The 19,527-nt window shown below is 43.0% G+C and overlaps 1 protein-coding gene across 3 annotated transcripts in view; it reads left to right on the top strand.

Annotated features, from left to right (window-relative positions):
* LOC144829132 (glutamate decarboxylase 1-like) overlaps positions 1 to 19,527 on the top strand; it is a 927,195-nt gene that overhangs the window by 740,471 nt on the left and 167,197 nt on the right. For all 3 annotated transcript variants that reach the window (XM_078687953.1, XM_078687955.1, XM_078687954.1), the window contains exon 9: positions 80 to 196. In XM_078687953.1, coding sequence (XP_078544079.1) covers positions 80 to 196 — 117 coding nt within the window. The remainder of the gene's footprint in view (positions 1 to 79; positions 197 to 19,527) is intronic.

The following is a 19,527-nucleotide window of genomic DNA, read 5'->3' as shown; positions in this document are numbered from 1 at the left end:
TAAACCACACCCAAAAAGCATAGAAATTAGACATCCTTGTTTCATTTTTAATTAATGTATGACTTTGTTTTTTTTTCAGGGATATATCCCGTTTTATGTCAGTGCCACTGCTGGGACAACAGTGTTCGGAGCTTTTGACCCTCTTGCTGATATTGCTGATGTATGTGAAAAGCATGGACTGTGGATGCACGTGGATGTAAGTACCTTTGAAATATTGACAATACGTCAGGCCTATGTGTAATGTTTAATTTACTTTCATACAATAGCAAACTAAACCCTCTTTTGTGACAACAAAGCTTTAATCATACATATTGTCACTTTTCTTGTTAACGATGTTCAAGGGGATGATGAGCAAATATATAAGAACACAGGGGAATTCTCAAGAGAAAGGTGTTAAAAATATCGCCGGTTTAGCGGCAGAAAAATGCCACTAAAGCGGCGATAATGGGCTTGATAATATGCCCTGGAGAATTCCCATAGAAGCCCATGTTCTGGGGTGAACATGGGCTTCTATGGGTATTCTCCAGGGCATATTATCAAGCCCATTATCGCCGGTTTAGCTGCAGTTTTCTGCCGCTAAACCGGCGATAATTTTAACACTGTTCTTGATAATATGCCCCACACTTCTTTCATTTTAGGACGTATCTATACATTACCATGCTTTAATATTGAAGCAGGCTTTTATCTAAGCATACATAGCAGGTAGCGTTATACGTTTGTATCTGTATAAATCTATGGCGGTCAGTGATCAGTTGTCAACACTACATAGAAATAGATGACGTGATCGTATACGTAGACCTTGGTTTCATGGGTCTGACTGAAACACGCTTAAATGAAGTGTGTCAACCCGCTATGGATTACTTAGTCTGTACAAGGGCTCCATTTTGCACCTTTCCAGAGAAGACAAAAGGTGAAGGTGGAGTAGCACTGATTGACTGGAGTTCTTCATCATCATCAAAATACTTTATTCATCAGCCAAGGACCCTAAAAGCATCAAGTATAAAAACATGATTTATACATTCAAAATATATAATTAAAAGAAGTTCTGCAGAGAACCAATCATATAAGTTAATATACATAAAAACACACAATAGTCTATATCTAGATTGTTGATCACATAGAATATAAGGAACAGGTCTCTTAATAATAAAGTGCCTATTGTGCCTTCGATTAAGAGACATTAACACTTTTTCAATATGATTGAGCGCTGGCTACAACTAACCACTGCCACACAGGTATGAAATGATGATAACGGTTGTACATTAAACATAGCATGTCTACCATATCTAGGACCACATGTATGAAACAATTTTGCATTTGTGAACGATGCAAATCACAAAATCCGGCCATTTGTGAATGCAAAATAGCCTTTCATGATGCATAAAAGGCTTTGCAGTCGCAAATTTAGGTAATCACAATTTTTTGTGATTCCCTAAAATTGCAAATGCTAATATGGAATCACAATTAGCAATTCTGTAAGCACATGTACAAAGCATTTTCCAAATGCAAACTGTGCATTTAGGAACATGCAATTACGCTCGACTTCAAGTCAATGGTAACCATGTGCAAACTGAAAAATGCAAAAAACTGCATTTCTCAATGTGCCATGCAGTGCGCACTGGCGCACGAGGGCAGGTGTGCTTTACATGTGCACATTCATTTTTTATGTGGTCCTTCAAGGGGGCCTTAGCGATTTGCGATTACCAATTAGGTAATGGCAAATTAGCTAATGCAAAACCATTTGCACCTATGGGCCTCTCCGCATAGGAACGAATGGAGCAATATTGCCTAATAGCGATTCACTATGTACCAAATCGCTATTAGGTAATATTAAGGAATCCTACAATCTTTGGCGATTCCATACATACATAGCATTTTGCGATTACCAAATAGCGGTTCTGTAAAAATCGCTACTTGGTAATGGCAAAATGCTATTTTGGTACAAGTGGCCCCTAGCTTTTGCCTCCTTCAGGATAGGTAATAATTTATTTATTTATTTAATTTTTTCGATTTATAAAGCGCACTGTCACCTAGCAGGCATCCTGGCGCTAAAGTAGCTTAAGGGGGGAGAGAGGGAGCAGGGACCGGCCACTAAGTCTTGGGGAACACTCAGGTTTTTACACTTTTTCTGAAGGGGAGGAGCTCCCTGATTTACCTAATTTCCCAAGGGAGACTGTTCCACAATTGAGCCGCTGCCACTCTAAAGGATCTTCCCCCTGACCTAACCTATAGAAATCTAGGCACCTTCACTAATCTCGCTGACGAGGAGCACAATGTTTTTGTCAGGACGTACCAGTCAAATTCTTTCCGCATACGCACAGGTCCTATCCCGTGAAGGGCTTTAAAAACAAGGCAGAAAGATTTAAATTGCACTCTCTGTCTCAGGGGGAGCCAATGAAGTTCTGCTAAGGCTGCAGAGGCAGAGGAGCTTCTAGGCCACCCTAAGACCAGTTTGGCAGCTGCTGACTGGATCCTTTGCAATCTGTCCAACTGGAAGTTAGGGGATTCCAGCAGGAGAGCGTTGCAGTAGTCAAGCCTACTGAGAATTGTACATCTGGCTTCTTGTGCACGTACCTGAGAAGGTAGTAACGGGAACATTTTTTGGAGGGATCTGATGATCGCAAAACAAGAGGCAGTTGTTTTTGTGACCTGAGCTTCAAGTTTAAGCTTATCTTCAAATATAATCCCCAGATTGCGGACAGTAGTTGCTGAAAAATGCAGGCTTCCAAACCAAGGAATATAATGTACAAAAAAGCCTAAAAAACAGCATAGCCTGAGGCGAACATTGCTCACACGGTTACTAGAATGAGCAACGGGTTCAGGAAACGCAACCTAAAATGAATTACATTAAATCTCAACCTTGTTACTAAATATCTGTGATGACTAATTGTGACCCAAGAAAGGTATGATTCTATACCAGATGTAGATTTTATTTGACTGCAATGTGAAACCGTATGGTTTCGGTTTTCAATATTGTCCCCATCATTTTTACACATCCTTAAAATCGTACATTTAAAGAGAGTTTAATGGTGGATGAGAGACTCGCAGGGTAACTGAATAGTTCTTTCATGTCCAGCCTGTGGCTGCCCTTTTTTTTATAGGCAAGCCAAGCCACAGGATCTTCATCGCATTGTCTAGCTTCATACAGTCTGGGAGCAACATGTGATCAAATTTTCTCCAAAACAGACAACCAGAGGAGAAGTGATCATAACCTAATACGATTAAAGACATAATCTACCAAATTCAGCATAGTATATATATATATAACGTTAAGGATCGGGAGGCAGCAGCATTAACTATGTTTTCCGACAGCTCACCCATTCCCAGCAATATACGGGGAAGGACGAATGATGGAGCCAGTAGCAGCAACAGTACGCTAAAAGATATTTTTAAATTATTGGAGAAAAAATTAAAGAGTGAACAGGCAAAATGGTGGGAATCCAAGTCCCTTCAAAGATATATTGATGTCAATCGCATCCCCCGGGGTTTACACATTTTATCTGCTCCTACATATGAAAATCCTAATCCGGATTTAATGAGAGAGTGGGCAGAAAGCAATTTGGAAGCCTCACGTCGATTAGTGCTCATACTCATAAAATATGCGGACATTGATCGAGCAGTAGTGCTCACAGAAATAGCAGCACTTTATTAGCAGTTGGAGTCAATGGGGGAACAGGATGAGAAAACCAAATGAACCAATTAAATGAATGTACGGCTCAAAAAGAAAGAGGCAAAAATTATGGAGAGAAAAACTTATAAGTTTCCGCGTGACCGCAATGATTATGAGTTAGGGCAAATCTTTACATTCTCAAGAAAGTATGATGCTTTGCGTGGACCGGCCTCCAAAAATCCATCCAAGCCCAAACTCAACAGAAAAACAAAAGATCAGACAGATTCCTCAGTATCTGAGATCAGTTCGGAAGTCGATACTGAGTCTGAATCGGAGCGCCGCAATAATGCCACATCGGGCTCACAGATCAAGCCTTCACCTGGACAAGAGATTCGTTTTTTATGCCAGGAAAGGCTGCAGTCGCTCAGGCCACGAATTCAAAGAAACTACAAAGACAACGGGCAAATTACAAGCGACGGCAAAGGCACAGAGCGAGGAAAAGGAACAAATTATCAAAAGCAAAAGGCTGTACGACATTACAACGCATGCTTTTACATCGCATGCTTTTACAACGTGAGTTTTACAACGCATACCATTACAACGCATAATGCTTTTAGGCGCTGGATAGTGAATTGTTTAATTTACTATTCCAACTCCAGTCCCCGTGGATAGTAGGGAAGGTGTTGGATAGTACATTAAACACATTCCCCATCCTAGAGCGCCCCAGCACATTTCGTTGTAATGGTTTGCGTTGTAAAAGTTGCGTCGTAAAGGCACTGCGTGGTAAAAGTTGCGTTGTAAGTGATGTTCCCCAAAGCAAAAGAGAGGCAGGGACCAATGGTCAACCAAACAATAACAACAAGTAATGACTCAAATCGTACTATCATCAACCTCACTTTTTTGCAGCTTTCAGTGGATGAAGAAAACATCCTGGAACTCGGACTATCCTTTGCTCCATCATGCAATTTTAATTATGCTGCTACTAGATGTGATCTCTATAAAGCAGTAAGTTGCGCAAATATTATGCCTTAAGACCTAAGAAGAATACCATTGGACAACAATTAACCTCAGCGAGCATTACCAATATCCCTGGAACCCCCATTCCAGGAGCGATAGTGGAGTTATGGGACACTGAGGGTGCAGGATATGACCCTAACGAGTTTCAATCTGGTGAAGAAAATCGGAAAATCGGGCCTCAGCCAAAACTCCATTCAGACCACCATCAGTGTTCGACCCTGTCATGCCACGAGATGTGATTGACATCTTTCACGAGAATTCTGTAAAGCAACTCAAAGACCTCCAGAGAAAGATATGCATACAAAAGAAAAACTATGACAAACAAAAACAGCAATATGAAGCATTGGTTTCCCGCATGACTAAAGAGAAGGATGTTGTCATACGTGGGAGTGATAAAGGAGGTAACATTGTCCTAATGACAAGAAACAATTATAACAAGGAGGCGTACCTCCAATTGAATGATCGACAATGTTATGAAAGAATCAATACAGTAACATTAAAAATTATCAAATCTGAGTACCATCACAAGTTAATCAAATGGAAAGCCAAAGAAAATGATTTCTGAGGAAGAATTCAAGTACCTCAGAGTGGAAAATCCTGTAACACCCCTGATATATTTTTTCCCCAAGGTACATAAGGACTTGAAAACCCCCCCTGGCAGACCAATCATTTCAGCCAGGGGAGGATTATTGGAACGCACATCTATTTATATAGATTATTTTCTTCAGGGTTATGTTCGTTCTCTTAGTTCTTTTGTACAAGATACAGGGGACTTTCTGCTCAAAATACAGCAAATAGAGTGCGCAGAAGGAGATTGGAGGATGGCACTCGACGTCAGCGCGCTTTACACCAGTATTGTACATAGTGATGGTTTAGCGGCAGTGGAATATTATCTTTCTCAATGGTCTGATCATTTTCTTGAACATAACAGCATGTTGCTACAGATGCTTGAATATTGCTTAAAGAACAATGTATTCATGTACAATAACCTTTTCTATCAACAGCTACAAGGAGTGGCAATTGGGGCCAGTTTCTCCCCAAGCTTCGCGTGTCTTCACATGGGAGCTTGGGAGGAACTGGTCCTCAAAACCTAACATCGTGAGGCCATTGAAAACAATGTAATTGGGTGGTTTTGTTTTATAGACGATTTATTTGTGATATGGAGAGGCAGTGAACAACTAGCCAAGGAGTTCATTAGGGATATTAACATAAATGAACTTAATTTAGCCTTCACAGCAACATTGAGCCAAACCTCTGTCACCTTATTAGATATTGAGGTATATGTCAAAGACAGCAAATTGGAAACTAAACTGTACCGCAGGAAACACTATTTTACATGCTGGAAGTGCTCACCCTGCTCATCTAATTGCCAGCATTCCCTACGGGGAAATGTTGGGCATTAGGAGGGTTTGTAGTGACAACCAAGATTTAGAAATAGCCCAATTTGCTAGCAGGTGCAGGCTTCTAGAGAGGGGATACTCTGGACAAGTTATTGAAAGTGCCCGCATTAAATTTATGGGGCACAACAGACAAGATCTGCTGGATAGATATAGCAAAGACGCACAATCTGAAAGTAAGTCTGTCACTATTAGCCCTTTGCCTAGTAGCACTACCAGCAGTACTTTTAGGATCATAACAGGATATTGTAGACTACAAAAGGCAATTTACAAAATTATCAATCGAAATTGGCCAACAATCCTGAATGATCCCGTTATTGGTTCCACCTTACCCTGTAGAGCCTCTCTCACTTTTAGGAGAGCCCCCTCATTAAAAGACCAACTGGTGGACACCTGTCCTGAAACTATTGAAAAAACGTTGTGGCTGCAAAATAACAGTGGCTTCTTTAGATGCAAAACCTGTAAATCGTGTGTACATGGGATTAACAAAAAAACGTACACCGATGGTTTTAGCAATCATGAATATCAAATCACCCAAGTACTAACTTGCGAGACGGAATACGCTATTTATGTATTGCAGTGCCCATGTCTGTTGAGGTATGTGGGGAGCACGAAGTTAGCTGTCCATAAACGCATACTTCAACATTTGAAAGCGATAGCCAACCAGGATAATACTTATCCGGTTGCTGGACACTTCCGTGATTTGCCTCAGGGTGATAACAGCAGCCTTAAATATTTTGTTATTGATGCAGTCAAAGCAAGCAGACGAGGAGGGGACAAGGAAGCAAAACTTCGCAGGTTGGAGACTAAATACATATTACAACTTGACACGAAGTCTCCGGGAGGGCTCAATGTAACTGAGGATATGTATACGTGTTCACCCTAGATTATAGTACTCTCTGACATGTTGATGGACACTTACTTGGTTCTTATTTTAGTAAGGCGGCCGGCTGGCATGTCCTTAGTGACCTTTATTTATGGTTTCAAATAATTTACTCTGAGCTATTTAGGAGTCACCTCACAGTCCATCCCCTTACGAGTACTTGGTATCCCTGGCTGGGGGGATCATTATCTGAAATGAGTCTCACGTGATTTCATCTTGTTATCTATCAAATCGAAATCAGTATTGGATAGGGGTTCCCTTGACTTTTTGCATATGTTGACTAACTGAAACAGATATTAATTAAGACAGTTCCTTTAATTTAGGATTTAAATACTGTTGCTGCTATTTGATGGGATTTAATATTTTTTGACATACTAGTCCCCTTTTTAGGTCGAGCTGGCGTTGGAGCGCGAAGCGCTCCCGCCAGCGAGACTATAGTCACCTTCCTCCCTGTCAAGGGAGTAACAGCTGTGAACGAGCCCGATACAGACCTGGGTACGAGCCGACCCAGGTCTGTGAACGTGCTTCAAGGTTGAGCAGCTTGTGCACGTTTGTTGGACGTCAGGCGCTGCAAGCCCGCCAGACCAATTATCCCAGCATGAAACTCTACTTCCTGAGGCGCCACAAGAACAATTATCCCAGCAGGAGTCTCCACTTCCTCAGGCACCGCAACAATTATCACAGCATGAGACCCACTTATCACAGCATGTCAACAGGCGCCCCAGGCTGCTGGAGCACTCAACTATAATTAATGTGCAGTTGAGTGCTCCAGCAGCGTGGGGCGGCTCTCTGCATGCTGTGATAATGATCACTTTGGGGCCTCATGCTGTGATAATTAGGGCGGCATGCTCTATTTGCAGCACTGAACATTTTCAAAGAAGGCGAAGCAGTGACATTCATTGGAGACACTCACCCTCACGCCCTCACCCCCTCACCCCTCACACACCTCCTCACCCTCACACACCTCCTCACCCTCACACCCTCACCTTCACACCCCCTCACACACACCCTCACATACCCTTACCAGCACCGCAAAACACAACACAACACAGCACAGCAAAACACAACACAGCACAGCACAGCAAAACACAACACAACACAGCACAGCACAGCAAAACACAACACAGCAAAGCACAGCACAGCAAAACACAACACAGCGCAGCAAAACACAACACAGCACAGCACAGCAAAACACAACACAGCACAGCACAGCAAAACACAGCACAGCACAGCAAAACACAACACAGCACAGCACAGAAAAACACAACACAGCACAGCAAAACACAGCACAGCACGGCAAAACACAACACAACACAGCACAGCAAAACACAACACAGCCCAGCAAAACACAGCACAGCAAAGCAAAACACAACACAGCACAACACAGCACAGCACAGCAAAACACAACACAGCACAGCACAGCACAGCAAAACACAACACAGCACAACACAGCACAGCAAAGCACAGCACAGCAAAACACAGCACAGCACAACACAACACAGCACAGCAAAACACAACACAACACAGCACAGCAAAACACAGCACAGGACAGCACAGCACAGCAAAACACAGCACAGGACAGCACAGCACAGCAAAACACAGCAAAACACAGCAAAGCACAGCACAGCAAAACACAGCACAGCACAGCAAAACACAGCACAACACAGCACAACACAACACAGCACAGCACAACACAGCACAGCAAAACAGCACAGGACAGCACAGCACAGCAAAACACAGCACAGCACAGCACAGCAAAACACAGCACAGCACAGCAAAACACAGCACAGCAAAACACAGCACAGGACAGCACAGCACAGCAAAACACAGCAAAACACAGTACAGCACAGCACAGCAAAACACAGCACAGCACAGCAAAACACAGCACAGCACAGCAAAACACAGCACAGCACAACACAACACAGCACACCAAAACACAGCACAGCACAACACAGCAAAACACAGCAAAACACAGCAAAACACAGCACAGCAAAACACAGCACAGCAAAGCACAGCACAGCAAAACAGCACAGCATATCAAAACACAGCACAGCAAAACACAGCACAGCAAAACACAGCACAACACAGCACAGCAAAACACAGCAAAACACAGCACAGCACAGCAAAACACAGCAAAGCACAGCACAGCACAGCAAAACACAGCACAGCAAAACACAGCACAGCAAAACACAGCACAGCACAGCAAAACACAGCACGGCAAAACCCAGCACGGCAAAACACAGCACAGCAAAGCACAGCACAGCAAAGCACAGCACAGCAAAACACAGCACATCACAACACAGCACAGCAAAACACAGCACAGCACAGCAAAACACAGCACAGCAAAACACAGCACAGCAAAGCACAGCACAGCAAAACACAGCACAGCACAGCAAAACACAGCACAGCAAAACACAGCACAGCAAAACACAGCACAGCACAGCAAAACACAGCACAGCACAGCAAAACACAGCACAGCAAAACACAGCACAGCACAGCAAAACACAGCACAGCACAGCAAAACACAGCACAGCAAAACACAGCACAGCACAGCAAAACACAGCACAGCAAAGCACAGCACAGCAAAACACAGCACAGCACAGCAAAACACAGCACAACAAAGCAGCACAGCACAGCAAAACAGCACAGCAAAACACAGCACAGCACAGCAAAGCACAGCACAGCAAAACACAGCACAGCACAGCAAAACACAGCACAGCAAAACCAGCACAGCACAGCAAAGCACAGCACAGCAAAACACAGCACAGCAAAACACAGCACAGCAACACAGCACAGCACAGCACGGCACAGCACAGCACAGCAAAACACAGCACAGCAAAACAAAGCACAGCAAAACACAGCACAGCACAGCAAAACACAGCACAGCACAGCAAAACACAGCACAGCACAGCAAAACACAGCACAGCAAAACACAGCACAGCAAAACACAGCACAGCACAGCAAAACACAACACAGCAAAACACAACACAGCACAGCACAGCAAAACACAGCACAGCACAACACAGCCCAGCAAAACACAGCCCAGCAAAACACAGCACAGCACAGCACAACCAAGCACAGCACAACCAAGCACAGCACAACCAAGCACAGCACAACCAAGCACAGCACAACCAAGCACAGCACAACCAAGCACAGCACAACCAAGCACAGCACAACCAAGCACAGCATAACCAAGCACAGCATAACCAAGCACAGCATAACCAAGCACAGCATAACCAAGCACAGCATAACCAAGCACAGCATAACCAAGCATAGCGTAATAAAGCACAACAAAACATAGCATAACAAAAAATAGCATAACAAAACACAACAAAACATAGCATAGCATAACAAAACACAGCATAGCATAACAAAACACAACATAGCATAGCATAACAAAACACAACATAGCATAGGATAGCAAAACTAAACAGAGCATAGCATAACAAAACAAAGCATAGGATAGCAAAACAAAACATAGCCTAACAAAACATGGCATAACAAAACATGGCATAACAAAACATGGCATAACAAAACATGGCATAGCAAAACATATAATAGCATAGCAAAACATAGCATATCAAACACAACAAAACATAGCATAGCAAAACAAAGCATAGCAAAACATAGCATAGCATAACAAAGCATAACAAAGCATAGCATAACAAAACATAGCATAGCATAACAAAACATAGCATAACAAAACATAGCATAACAAAACATAGCATAACAAAACATAGCATAGCAAAACAAAGCATAGCATAGCAAAACACAACACAACATAGCATAGCATAACAAAGCATAGCATAACAAACACAACAAAGCATTGCATAGCATAACAAAACAAAGCATAGGATAGCAAAAAAACATAGCATAGCATAACAAAACAAAGCATAGAATAGCAAAACAAAACATTGCATAGCATAACAAAACATAGCATAACATAACAAAAATTAGCATAGCATAACAAAACAAAACATATCATAGCCTAGCAAAACATAGCATACCAAACACAACAAAACATAGCATAACAAAACATAGAAAAACAAAGCATAACACACACAACCACACACACACAACCACACACAACCACGCACACATAACCACAACCACACACACAACCACAACCACACACAACTATCTATCTATCTATCGCCCTCACTCTATCTGTCTATCGATCTATCGCCCTCACTCTATCTGTCTATCGATCTATCGCCCTCACTCTGTCTATCTATCGCCCTCACTCTATCTATCGGCCTCAGTCTATCTATCTAATCGCCCTCACTCTATCTGTCTATCTATCGCCCTCACTCTATCTATCTATCGCCCTCACTCTATCTATCTATCGCCTTCACTCTATCTTATCGCCCTCACTCTATCTATCGCCCTCACTCTATCTATCGCCCTCACTCTATCTATCGCCCTCACTCTATCGCCCTCACTCTATCTATCGCCCTCACTCTATCTATCGCCCTCACTCTATCTATCGCCCTCACTCTATCTATCGCCCTCACTCTATCAATCGCCCTCACTCTATCTATCTATCGCCCTCACTCTATCTATCGCCCTCACTCTATCTATCGCCCTCACTCTATCTATCGCCCTCACTCTATCTATCGCCCTCACTCTATCTATCGCCCTCACTCTATCTATCGCCCTCACTCTATCTATCTAATCGCCCTCACTCTATCTATCTAATCGCCCTCACTCTATCTATCAATCTATCTATCGCCCTCACTCTATCTATCAATTTATCTATCGCCCTCACTCTATCTATCTATCAATCTATCTATCGCCCTCACTCTATCTATCTATTTATCGCCCTCACGCTATTTATCTATCGCCCTCACTCTATCTATCTATCGCCAGCACTCTATCTATCTGTCTAGCTATCTATCGCCCTCACTCCTATCTATCTATCTATCTATCTCGCTCACTCAATCTCTCTATCGCCCTCTATCTATCGCCCTCCCTCTATCTATCTATCGCCCTCACTCTATCTATCTATCCCACTCACTCTATCTATCGCATCACCACAGCATCACTAAGGGGCACAACAACATCACTATACGCTACCACAGGATCATTGAATGCCACAGCATCACTAGTCGCCACCACAACATCTCTCAGCCCCACCACAGCATCAATCTGTGCAACCATTTACCAACAACTGGGTCAAATATGATCTCTCAATGTTTCAAGCTTTATTACAAATGTCACAAAAAGAGGTTAGTATTTCACTTCTGTTCTTGGATTTTCGTCACAATAAAATACACTGAACATATTCTTCACAAAAGTTATTTACAAAAGTTTAAGCTATTGCCATTATAAATTACAATAACTTTTATTTAAGTATTAATTATTAAAAAAATTCAAAGCCATTGTTATTTGTAATATCAATACATCTAAGTCACGTGAATACAACACATATTGCATTACAAATGCTATAGGTGTCACAAGTTATAACTATTGGCATTGTAAATGACAAAGCTATTATTTTTGCTATTTTCAAAACCAACACATATATAACAAATGTGTCATTTAAAATACCAATAGCTCAAACTTTCCTAATGCGAGACCTTATGCATTGCAAATGCTTGTTTTACTTCATCTTTGTGTACACCAGGTGGGACACTTTTTATTCTCATGTATGTATTTTCACTCTCATAGACTGTGAATCACTTTAAATATGATTATTATCAAGAGGAATGTTTTAGCCCAACTGGAACATGATATTAGTTGGAATTTACATCATAGCTAACATTGCAGTAGCTGCACAAACGTATGCCCATCTGCACTTTATATTTGCTTATTACAAATGGATCTAGCCCATGCTGCTATTCTCTAGGGTTATTCTACCGATGATTGGCACTACCGATGATTGGTCAAATGTGGAGATGAAGACCATATGAGTTATTTGAGTATTGACCTAGGGATTCATTTTTTACTCCATTACATTTCATATTGATATTGTATGCAATAGGGAGGGATTATGATACCCGGATAGTGGATTTCATACTTATGTTTACAATGCTGGTTTGCACCATTTTGCACATTTGCACTTTCTATGGCAGCTAGCCAAGTAAGGACAGTTTATATTAATGACTGACATAAAATATAATGTGCCTAGGTGGGAGGATATTTATATAAGCTATATTGAGTACTGTATTATGCATGGATTTTTTCTACAACATCCAGGGCAATTGAGTTGTCATGTTTACATTACGTACTTGCACTATTTTGCACATTTGCACTTTATATGACAGTCATCTAATTATGAAAAGTATGTATTAAGCATTTTTGTTATTTCAACAGATATCTGTCAATATGCATACTTTGCCGACAGGTCGGATCAAATATACATGCATTTTGAATTATTTTAGGATTATGTTCAGTATTTTACGAACATTCCGCAAGGGCATTCATGCCGGTATTATCTTTTCAGTACTCTGTGTGACATACCTAATGACATGTCGAAAGCCATCTGTATGTCAGCAACTATGCCATGGCAAATTTTATGTACCACCAGCTAAAATATTCAATATGCTGTGTATAATATTATTTCAACATGGGCCAGCTTTGGTGTATACTGCTTATTTGACTGCAATGTTATTTAAACATGATTATGTAGAAAACATGATTATAAGTGTTCAGGGTCAATTTTATATGGCCCACTCATTCTGGACAAATATCCAGCAACACGAATGAACTTTGAGAAATATAAATATATGTCAATCGTGGTTTGGTGCTAACAAGCAAGCTTTCTTCCTTGTCTATGCATGCAATAGTCACGTGGTGAATTTCAAACTTGCACTGTCATTTTAAAATGAGCGCTGCTAAGATTTGAGTTGTCATGTGAACAAGGCTCCACGGAGCCGAAACGTCATGCGGCATATATCTGCAACAATCTAAATACATTTGCACTAACTCGAACGTCCGTGTCCGACGTGTCTTTCCGGCAGGGCGGGAGTCGTTCTCTGCTGATGGACTCGGTTTGAGGTATATATATATATATATATATATATATATATATATATATATATATATATATATATATATATATATATATATATATATATATATATATATATATATATATATATATATATTACCTACTGGCGGTCGACTGTATGTAGTTATAGTTACAACCTAGTTTCCATCGGAAAAGGATTTTTTGATTTGCTTATAACCTAGGCGTCGTTTTACGAATCTTTAGGAAATGTTCCAAAAAGTTGCACTTTTTAGGTCAGCTCCTATCCTGAAAGTTTGGCGGTGATTCATCAAGGGGGAGCTGAGAAAAAGTGGGGTCCCAAAACACTTTTCCCCATGTTCATTTCTATAGGAAATTTTGCGACGAGCTACAGCCTGAACTGCTGAAGGGAATTACCCCAAATTTGGCAGAAAGGTAGAGCTTGGTTCAGAAAGCGACCTTTTTTTCAAACGGTGTGAATCTTTTCAGTAGTTTTTGAGAAATTCAAAAAATAGAAGTGAAAAAATCAATTTCCCATAGGAAACTTTGTGCAAGGCTACAGCTGAAACTACTGAACGGAATTACCCCAAATGTGTCACAAAGGTAGTGCGTGGGTAAATCCGTTAAGTAGTTGCTGAGAAAATAGAAAAATAAAAGTGTTGATATCTGGGCGGAGCCTAAGTCCCGTGCACGAGCTTCACTATGATTGGCTGTCAGCACTCCAAACCAGGAAGTGTTGGCAGCCATCTTGTGGCTCGGTAGAAGCGAGTAACCAGAAAACAGAGAAACAAAGGTAGAAAACAACAGAAGGGGGCAGGGTAGAAACTCCTTGACCCCCTAGGCCTGCACAGGGGGTCCCCAAAGGACCACCGGGGCCAAAAAAAGATTTATTTTTATTTTTAATTTCAGCGCATTTGCACAGTGGTGTAGGGAGGGGGCAGGGCCTGACATAGCAAGTGTGCAAACCCACCCCTTGGCACATTGTAAATTGGGGGATTAGGTCCCCTTCAATCATGAGAGTCCCTGGGGGCAAACTAGCCCACCAGGTACCTCAAATATGCGCCAGGGAGCAGCTGCAGAGAGGTGTTGAGAGGCCATGCCACTTTTTACACCTCTCTGCAATGCAGCTCTGTGGCGCTTACTGGCGGTAGCTGGTGGGCTAGTTGGCCCCAAGGGACCCTCAGGACTCAAGGGGACTTAATCCCCCAATTTACAGCGCTCCAGGGGGGTGCGTTTGCACAGTGGTGCAAGGAGGGGGCATGGTCTGATGTGACAAGTGTGCAAACATGCCCTGTGGCGCATTTTAAGTTGGGGGATTAAGTCCCCTTGAATCCTGAGGGTCCCTGGGTGCCAATTAGACCACCAGGTACCTCCAGTAAGCACCAGGGAGCTGTGTTGCTGAGAGGTGGTCCAAGGCCACACACCCTTTTTACACCACTCTGCAACGCAGCTCTGTGGCGCTTACTGGAGGCAGCTGGTGGGCTAGTTGGCCCCCAGGAACCCTCAGGAATCAAGGTAACTTAATCCCCCAATTTATAATGCACCAGGGGGTGCATTTGCACAGTGGTGCAGGGAGGGGGCGTGGCCTGATTTGACAAGTGTGCAAATGCTCCCTGTGGTGCATTTTAAGTCGGGGGATTAAGTCCCCATGAATCCTGAGGGTCCCTGTGGGCCAACTAGCCCACCAGGTACTTCCAGTATGTGCCAGGAAGCTGCGTTGCAGAGAGGTGTTCTGAGGCCACGCCCCTTTTTACACCTCTCTGCAATGCAGCTCTCTCGTGCTTACTGGAGGTACCTGGTGGGGTTGTTGGCCCCCAGGGACCATCAGGACTCAAGGTGAATTAATCCCCCAACTTAAAACGCGCCAGAGGGTGCTTATGCACAGTGGTAAAGGGAGGGGGCGGGGCCTGACATAGCAAGTGTGCAAACCCACCCCTTGGCACATTGTAAATTGGGGGATTAAGTCCCCTTCAATCATGAGGGTCCCTGGGGGCAAACTAGCCCACCAGGTACCTCCAGTATGCGCCAGGGAGCAGCTGCAGAGAGGTGTTGAGAGGCCATGCCACTTTTTACACCTCTCTGCAATGCAGCTCTGTGGCACTTACTGGAGGTAGCTGGTGGGCTTGTTGGCCCCCAGGGACCCTCAGGACTCAAGGGGACTTAATCCCCCAATTTACAACGCTCCAGGGGGGTGCGTTTGCACAGTGGTGCAGGGAGGGGTCGTGGCCTGATGTGACAGGTGTGCAAATGCGCCCTGTGATGAGTTTTAAATTGGGGGATTAAGTCCTCTTGAATCCTGAGGGTCCCTGGGGGCCAACCAGACCACCAGGTACCTCCAGTAAGCGCCAGGGAGCTGTGTTGCAGAGAGGTGGTCATAGGCCATGCCCCCTTTTTATACCACACTGCAACTCAGCTCTGTGGCGCTTACTGGTGGTACCTGGTGGGTTAATTGGCCCCCAGGGACCCTCAGGACTCAATGGGCCTTAATCTGGGGAAAGCCACCTGACTATTGTGGGCGCTGACGAAGGCCGTAATGGCCGAAATGCATTCGCCTCTGCAACGTGTGAATAAAGGTGTTCTCCAGCCGTCCCCCATTGTGGCCTCTGCTCTTTTGTGAACAGGAGGTTGGTGTCATAAATTACGCGCAAGCCAGAGGCGCCTTATTAAGGCCCCCGCACTACAAGTTGGCCTGGGAGTTTTTGGCAACTGCTTCGGCAAGTTTTTATTCCGAGGGATCGGATCTACCCAGGCCCATCTGCCAGGCACGGAGATAGATGGAGCGGTGAGGAGGTCATTTGGCCTCACGCTGGGCGGAGAAGGACTGCCGTTTCTGCCCCCGCTGTAAGGATCACCGGACCTGCGGATTGGTGCAGTCGGGGACCAAGGAGGGTGCCAAGGTTCATTTTTCATATCAGGAATTTGGCCAAACTTACATCACGCAGTGTCCTGCTGAAGCTCTGACAACAACAAAATATTACATACTCCCCCGTATCACCTACCTAAAGTTGCAGTGCACTCTGGGACTTTGAGTTCTCAAGGACGATGTGTGCTCTATGTGGTGAGCGAAGACATCATGGGGTGAAGCCTACCATGACCAATTAGCATGGGGCAGGACACATATTAAGTGCTTGTGGGGAAAGCCACCTGACTATTGAGGGCGCTGACGAAGGCCGTAATGGCCGAAATGCATTCGCCTCTGCAACGTGTGAATAAAGGTGTTCTCCAGCCCAGCCGTCCCCCATTGTGGCCTCCGCTCCTTTGTGAAAAGGAGGTTGGTGTCATATATAATATATATATATAATCCAATCGAAAAGCGCTCCATTTGGAAAGTGCCACACGCAGCGTGTTTCTTTCCGTTTCTTGGCAGACTGCAGGTTTACATTCACAGCAGTTCAAGCAGTCAACCAGCCGGGGTATCACCATGCGCATTTCGGGCATGTTCCCCTTGTTCACTGGCTTTGGGCAATGGAGATCAGGTAGGTAACAATGACGCCGCACTCGCATATATATAAATATATTACAATTGAGAGAGGGTTCCTTCTGGGATCAATCCCATCTTCAGGTGGTGAGCAGTGCCGGTGGAATTACAGCCGGACCTTGTATTCCGAAATTTGTGGAAAATAAAGCGCACACTCGAAAGTCCTTTGTTTGTGCAAATGTAACCTTTTATTCCTCAGTCGCTACGTGTTTTGGCAAACAAATACCTTGATCACACGCTGATCCGATGAACAAACATGGATATATTAACAAAGAACATGGACAAAGGACTATGTTTCGCACTGCTAGGGATTAGCAGTGGTGTAGTAGCGCCCTTTTTGTGATGATTAGATTATTATGTAATGCTTTAGCAAGTGCAATTGATAGCATTTGGTTGTGGCGCAGGTAATCTTTGAAAATGGAAAATGTTGTCAATAAAGTGATAATACATCATAGAAAATCTACATTGTTCAAATTGGGGTAGACCAGCGGACATCTGTGTTCACCTCTGCATTCTCCTCTCAATGTATTTTTTTTAATGTAAGTATTTTTAGGACCTTACCATGTCCCTTTAAGCAGCACAGTTTGCTTTAAAAACAAGCATCAGCAAAGCCAATAACACTGTTTTTGGGAAACCTTTATTTTTTACATGTATTCTCTCATTCATTCTTACACTCTAACCCCTCTCACTTCCGCTCTTCAGTCACTCTCACTTGCTCACTCACTCACTCCTCTAATTCAATCCCTCCCACTCACTCCCTCATTTTCATTCATTCATCCTTTCATTTACTCCCTCAATTTTACTCACTAACTCACTTTCTCACAAGTCTACTTTCATGTACTCTCTTTCCCTCATACCCTCATTCGCTTCAATTCATTTTCACTCATTCTCTCTCCATTGCACACTCACTCCTTCACTCCCTCTGACTCAGTCTATAATTTCCATACGTTCACCCTTTCACTCACTGACACCCTTAGGTTTACTCACTCTCACTCATTCTTTATTGACCCCCTCTCCCTATTTTCTTATGTACTCCCACTCACTCAAACACTCCCTTATATCCAACTTTATTTTAGCTCACTGTCATTCACACGTGTTCTCGCATCTTTTACATGCTCACTCATTCCCTCTCACTCATTTTCACTAACTAAAGTCACTCATTAACATCCTTACTTGTTCACGCTCTCTCACTTACTATCGCGCTCATCCACTCATTCATTTACCATTTCCCTCACATTGTCCATCACACCTACCTTCACTTCAGTCACTGTCTCTCAGTAACTCACTCTTTGTAACTTACACACTCATCCACTTTATCCATCTTACTCTCACTCTCTCGCTCATGTTTTTCTCACCACTGATCATTATGTCTCTTACTCACTTTCTGAATCGTTCTCTCATGTACTCACTCTCCCTACCACATGCCTCATACTTTTTCACTTTCACTCACTCTTTCTCATTTGCTGTGTCTCCTACTGTCACACTCACCCATACAGTCCCTCTCACTCATTTTGTACATTTCACACACTCCTGCACTCATTCTCTCAAACACTGTTTCATTCATTCTCCCTCCTTGTCATCTGCATTTTCAATCACTCTCTCCCTCACTCACATACAAGACAGATCTTTTTATCTTCTTTTAGATTACTAAAGTTGAATCTGAAAAGAACCATTTTCTGCTTGTATAGGCATAGACCATTTTTTATAACTTTTATTTAGGGGAAAATAAAAACAGTCTTAGTTTTACAAGACTTGTACTTCACAAATAATGGTACAACACCATAATAGAGAACTGGGATAACTGAAGAATACTAAATTTGTTTTGCAAATATCTTGGTGTTTTTTTATTTGCTTCAGCCGAGCAGCCAGGTTTTGTTTACCACAGCAGATTACTGTGCCACACACCAAACAATGTAATTTCACAGTTTGATAATAGGAATCGTTGGCTTTGTGCTCCTCCTGTAGTATTTCTTCAGGCAATCAATTTCCAACAGGAATGGCATACTGCATGGTTCGAGAAGATATGTTTGTCTGTTTGGCACCTCTCTTCATCTTTATTTTTCTAGTAACAGCTGCCTTTCATGGCATGTGGTTCTAAAGCTTCTGTTGGTTACTCCTGCTCTGCTCCTTTTCATACTACGTGCAAGTCACATATTTCGATATCAATTTTAT

Source organism: Lissotriton helveticus, chromosome 4_1 (assembly GCF_964261635.1).
Source record: "Lissotriton helveticus chromosome 4_1, aLisHel1.1, whole genome shotgun sequence".
Classification (NCBI taxonomy): domain Eukaryota; kingdom Metazoa; phylum Chordata; class Amphibia; order Caudata; family Salamandridae; genus Lissotriton; species Lissotriton helveticus.
The sequence above is the reverse complement of the archived record's forward strand: the minus strand, read 5'-3'. Positions and strand labels throughout refer to the sequence as shown.